This window comes from Ceratina calcarata, unplaced genomic scaffold (genome assembly GCF_001652005.2).
Source record: "Ceratina calcarata isolate Rehan_Ccalc_2016 unplaced genomic scaffold, ASM165200v1 scaffold304, whole genome shotgun sequence".
Taxonomy (NCBI): Eukaryota; Metazoa; Arthropoda; class Insecta; order Hymenoptera; family Apidae; genus Ceratina; species Ceratina calcarata.
The window spans coordinates 21,549-27,860 of record NW_017152908.1 but is presented as its reverse complement, the minus strand read 5'-3'; the positions used below and the strand labels follow the sequence as shown (position 1 = coordinate 27,860).

General features: G+C 36.5%; 1 protein-coding gene across 1 annotated transcript in view; it reads right to left on the bottom strand.

Moving 5' to 3' along the window:
* Nucleotides 1-1,998: 1,998 nt before the first annotated feature.
* Nucleotides 1,999-6,312, bottom strand: part of LOC108624230 (lachesin-like) — a 16,498-nt gene continuing 12,184 nt past the window's right edge. The window contains exon 6 of the mRNA XM_026812966.1: nt 1,999-3,621. Coding sequence (XP_026668767.1) covers nt 3,326-3,621 — 296 coding nt within the window. The 3' untranslated portion in view covers nt 1,999-3,325. The remainder of the gene's footprint in view (nt 3,622-6,312) is intronic.

Genomic DNA, 6,312 nt, shown 5'->3' with positions numbered 1-6,312 from the left:
TACAGATATCTTAATTACCCTGACGTGTCAGTTATGCACACACATGTACGCATGCAAGCTTCCCAGAATGTGTGTATGATACATATGTGGCATGTGGTTACGTGTATACAAGCATATGTACATGTACATCACGCGAATTTATTGCCGCTGAAACTGATAAATACGCGCCTGGCTGATCCGCGAATCTGTGTTTCTATGTAGTTTTATATTTGTGTTGCCAGGATCGTATTTTTTTTTTACGTTTGAACCATTTTCCTCGTCGAACTGTTGATTCCATATTCTGAATTCGGAGTTCAAAAAGTGCTCGAAATTACAAGGATTAATTTTTTTATATTTGTTCATACTAGTGATATACATCAGGGGTGGCCAACTTTAATGTATATATGTGTGATTGACCATTTTTCTTAAAAATATATAGCAATCTATTAGGTTGGCAACTAAGTTCCCGCCGTTTTTATTAATTTTAACATTCTGCAATGTTTTTGGCATAGTGTTTCAAATCGTTCGAAAGAGGATGTTTTGTTCTACCGGAATCTGTTTTTTGTTCGAGTTAATTTATGTTAATTTTTAGATCATTGAAATGGAATGTCAAGTTGAGAAAAATGAGCATTTTCGACACCTCATTCTTTTTGTTTTTAATCAAGGTTCTAAGACCACAAAAGACCAAAGAACCGCTCGTAATTAGTATGCAAAGTTCAAAAAGAGATGCGGAGTATAGTTCAATACTGATGCAGAATTGAGAGCTTGGTTGAACGAATTTTTCGAGTCAAAACCGGGTGATTTCTATCAACGAGGTATTGAAAATCTTGTTGAACATCAAGAAGAAGTTGTAAACAACAAGGGAAAATACATTATTGATTAATTATTTGTTCATTTTTATGGAAAAATAAACTTTTAACTTTGAAAAAACGGCGAGAACTTAGTTGCCAATAATTCAAGCATTCAACACATTCAGACATGGTCTTGTGTAGTAATAAATATCAATGGGGGATATAATAGATACAAAATTGCCTTGCAACCAACATATTGACCATTCTTGATGTAAAACACTACTGTAATCAGATATTAAAAAATTAGTCTGTCATTTCCGAGACTTTTTTGGCTCTCCACCTATGTCCAACGTTGAATGGTTTCATTCTTCGCTTATACTTTTATTGGTTGTGTGATTTTATAGAATGACAAGGATTGATTGAGAGCTGGTATGCTAAAAGAACCGTAATTATTAGAAAATGAATGATAACTTGTAGGTACAAACGAGATATAAAGTATCACATTTATAGTTGTTGGGGACACTATAAAAATCTTGAGATCTTCTGAGATTAGATTGTAACATCGTGTATGCATATTGTATCATTTGGAGCAGACATAGCCTGTTTCTTAATTCAATCCTTTAATCATTCACGCTCGAATTCGTTTTACTTCCACGATTAAACGTATGTTTTGAGATAAGCCGCTCCAGGAAACTGATACTTCTTCGTCACGAAATGAAGCGCTTCAACGCGTCTGACATTTTTTCTTATATACGATTTCAATATATTGTATATAACAGATTTTCCAAACCTTTGTGCGTCCGTTTCGTTCACTGACATCTTTGACGGGCGATGAACAGCATCGGAATCACTGCCAGGAGATTGGAAGCCATAAGACGATCCGCGTTGGAACTCGCGTTGATCGTCGGTCGTTTCTTACCGACCCTTGTGGTCGGAACTGGAGTCGCGACCGATGGATATCCCACGTGTCCGTTGATCGCGTTGTCCACGGACAGAGCCTTGTTATCCATTTTCTCTATCTCTGCCGAGCCATAAACGGGTTCGTCTTCCTCGTCGTAGAAGAATGGTCGGGCAGCCGTTTGCGTTTTCGCCGGACCCGGGATGTCTGCAATAAACGGTAGGAAAGATCCCCTTGTAAGCGTTTCATGAATTTATGAGACGTACGGATAAATATTGTTGTCTGTTAATTTTTATTAACTACTGAGGTGAATGTTTCAATTGAACCATTTTCCTCGTCGAACTGTTGATTCCATATTCTGAATTCGGAGTTCAAAAAGTGCTCGAAATTACAAGGATTAATTTTTTTATATTTGTTCATACTAGTGATATACATCAGGGGTGGCCAACTTTAATGTATATATGTGTGATTGACCATTTTTCTTAAAAATATATAGCAATCTATTAGGTTGGCAACTAAGTTCCCGCCGTTTTTATTAATTTTAACATTCTGCAATGTTTTTGGCATAGTGTTTCAAATCGTTCGAAAGAGGATGTTTTGTTCTACCGGAATCTGTTTTTTGTTCGAGTTAATTTATGTTAATTTTTAGATCATTGAAATGGAATGTCAAGTTGAGAAAAATGAGCATTTTCGACACCTCATTCTTTTTGTTTTTAATCAAGGTTCTAAGACCACAAAAGACCAAAGAACCGCTCGTAATTAGTATGCAAAGTTCAAAAAGAGATGCGGAGTATAGTTCAATACTGATGCAGAATTGAGAGCTTGGTTGAACGAATTTTTCGAGTCAAAACCGGGTGATTTCTATCAACGAGGTATTGAAAATCTTGTTGAACATCAAGAAGAAGTTGTAAACAACAAGGGAAAATACATTATTGATTAATTATTTGTTCATTTTTATGGAAAAATAAACTTTTAACTTTGAAAAAACGGCGAGAACTTAGTTGCCAATAATTCAAGCATTCAACACATTCAGACATGATCTTGTGTAGTAATAAATATCAATGCGGGATATAATAGATACAAAATTGCCTTGCAACCAACATATTGACCATTCTTGATGTAAAACACTACTGTAATCAGATATTAAAAAATTAGTCTGTCATTTCCGAGACTTTTTTGGCTCTCCACCTATGTCCAACGTTGAATGGTTTCATTCTTCGCTTATACTTTTATTGGTTGTGTGATTTTATAGAATGACAAGGATTGATTGAGAGCTGGTATGCTAAAAGAACCGTAATTATTAGAAAATGAATGATAACTTGTAGGTACAAACGAGATATAAAGTATCACATTTATAGTTGTTGGGGACACTATAAAAATCTTGAGATCTTCTGAGATTAGATTGTAACATCGTGTATGCATATTGTATCATTTGGAGCAGACATAGCCTGTTTCTTAATTCAATCCTTTAATCATTCACGCTCGAATTCGTTTTACTTCCACGATTAAACGTATGTTTTGAGATAAGCCGCTCCAGGAAACTGATACTTCTTCGTCACGAAATGAAGCGCTTCAACGCGTCTGACATTTTTTCTTATATACGATTTCAATATATTGTATATAACAGATTTTCCAAACCTTTGTGCGTCCGTTTCGTTCACTGACATCTTTGACGGGCGATGAACAGCATCGGAATCACTGCCAGGAGATTGGAAGCCATAAGACGATCCGCGTTGGAACTCGCGTTGATCGTCGGTCGTTTCTTACCGACCCTTGTGGTCGGAACTGGAGTCGCGACCGATGGATATCCCACGTGTCCGTTGATCGCGTTGTCCACGGACAGAGCCTTGTTATCCATTTTCTCTATCTCTGCCGAGCCATAAACGGGTTCGTCTTCCTCGTCGTAGAAGAATGGTCGGGCAGCCGTTTGCGTTTTCGCCGGACCCGGGATGTCTGCAATAAACGGTAGGAAAGATCCCCTTGTAAGCGTTTCATGAATTTATGAGACGTACGGATAAATATTGTTGTCTGTTAATTTTTATTAACTACTGAGGTGAATGTTTCAATTCCTACTCACTTCTCAATTTCTACTCAATACCGCATTTTTCTATCATTCTAGCTTAATAAACATATAAAATAAATAAAATTAAAAGCATTTTTAGTATCTTTTAACATTGTTATGCATGATTCCATGACAAAATATATGCTCGATTGGCTTGTAAGAAATGAAACTGTCATATATTTAATACTTTTATACCTATACATCCTTAATACAAGACCGTAAATTACAACGAGTACGCTCTCATATCCTGTTACCAATATTTTGACTCGAAAAAATTGTAGCTTTTAATCTACTAATTAAATGTATTCTTGTATCTTAAAGTCGTAGAGGAAATAAAATCGAATCTATTAGCAATAAACATCAACTTTAAGAGTAGAATCTGAAAGAAAATTACAGAATTAACACTGTACATAAACATGGTTATAAATGAAGTTAATAAAATCGGAATAATTCTTGGTGTAAACTACTTTCCATTATGCATTTTGATTCATACTTTATATTTTATATTCACTTGATAGCGAAATCTTGTTCAGTTTATGAGTAGAAATTGAGACATTTACGTTATGTAGGTATTGAAGAAATCAATCATATTTTGTTATGACCATACTCCGGACTTTATGCGTCTATAGAAACACTAGTTTCGCAGAAAATATAAACAATGCATATAGCATGAAAAATATAATACGTATCATTTTTGAAGGGTAAAAGAATCTAAATTCCATTTCTTTAAAATTGACAACACGAATGTTTTATTTTTCATAAAAATCCGTAGTCTAGTTATGACAGGCGTCTATTAAAGGGATTTAGAATCTGAACCGCTATTTCGATATCGAGTATAGAAGATAAGCACAAAGTATTTCTACCCTCGAGTAATTACAGAACAAGAGTTCAAATGAGATAAAGCAGGAGGAGAAAAGAGAACACCGCGACTAGGTAAAACTGTTGAAAAACTTCGGCTAATTAAAGTTCTACTCATTCCGAACGAGTTTACCTTCTAATTTTCTTGTCCGTCCTCCTATTCTTTTTTCATGACGTTTCCCGTAACATTAAAGAATAAATACTCTAACGATATACTAACACTGTGCATAGCGTACGCGGTAAAAAAATATCTGCTAAATAACCGTGTTAGTAAAAACAGTAAATCCCGAGAACTATGATACGTTCAGTAGCTCTTGCATCGTTACCAACGCAGCTGAATAAATCAACTGATCAGCGGAAACGTTGACATCTACCAAATCGAAGAAGTGTTAGGTACCTAAGAATCCCGCAATAATTCACGGAAGTCTGTAGCCAATCCTCTTCTTTCCGACTGCATCAGTGCAGCGGTGGATCATCGGCGACAAACGAGGATCTACAGGAAGGCTGTACAAGAAGTAAATCCCGGTGTCACGGGGAGAACATTGATTCCTAAGGCGGCGAAGAATCTCGAGCTACGATTTACGGGTAAGGACATGAACGGAAGCGGCACACCCTTCAACCGGAGTGCATCGACTCAGTGTTTCCCCTGAGTGCTCTGACCCGATTGGAAGATTCCCTGGGATCGTATGCGCAAAGATGAGGATTGACCGGAGGAAGGCGGAGGCCGCCGGTTCCACGTGACAGGGAAAATCCTCCGGAGGATTCCACGGCAAAGTGAGGATGCTTGTAAAGATGCGAGCAACGTTCGCAACAAGCAAGCAAGCGAGGGACCTTCCCACTTATTTCCATCATACCCTGATCTGCCTTTTATAACCGAGATACGCTTGGCGATGAACAATTTTCGTGCGGAAGCTTCTGGCAAAGACGCGTTAACCTACCGCCCATGTGGCAACGGATCAACGAACGAACACGAAATAACACGAAGGATGAATTTTCTTATGCGATAAGCGCAGCAACTATCGAGGGATTCTCCGCAGCCATTTGAATGTTTTTATACGTACATTATACTTGAACACTGAAACTTCTCCCAACCAAATTAATGATAAAATGAGTATGTGTAGGTAAATGAGGTTTTTACCTTAAAAATCTAACAGATGCTTTATGCAGCGTTGGCGGGATTAATTACCTTTTACTACTTCAAACGAAATATTGTACTGTTCATGATTAAATTAATGCATCGTGGAAGTATCACAATTACTAAACCGATCGGAGTTCCATTTGACTTATTTAAAAATTTAAATATGGATTTTGAATTATCTGTTAATATATTACTTTAAATAATCTGCAGAGGAAGCTAATTATTAAATAGAATACAGTAAAGATTCATCGGACTCGTTGACTGTACGTATCAATTTTAAGTCCCGCTTTTCTAATTAGCAATTGATCTCGTACTCCCATAATTCCGACGCTCTGTATCATCCGTTCTCGCAAGTACATACACGTGACTTTCTACTGGAGGTAGGATTACCTTCAAACGGAATAGAAAACCATGCGATTTCGTTATATTTAAATTAAAGAATAGGCATCAATTTTCTTTTCTCTTTAATATTTTGAGAGCCTCCTAATTTTTATTCCCTTATTAGCAAAACTTTGAAAGCTTACTTGTACATAATATTATTAAAGTATATTGTTCTATTTTGCGTCACTATTAAACATTTACTGAA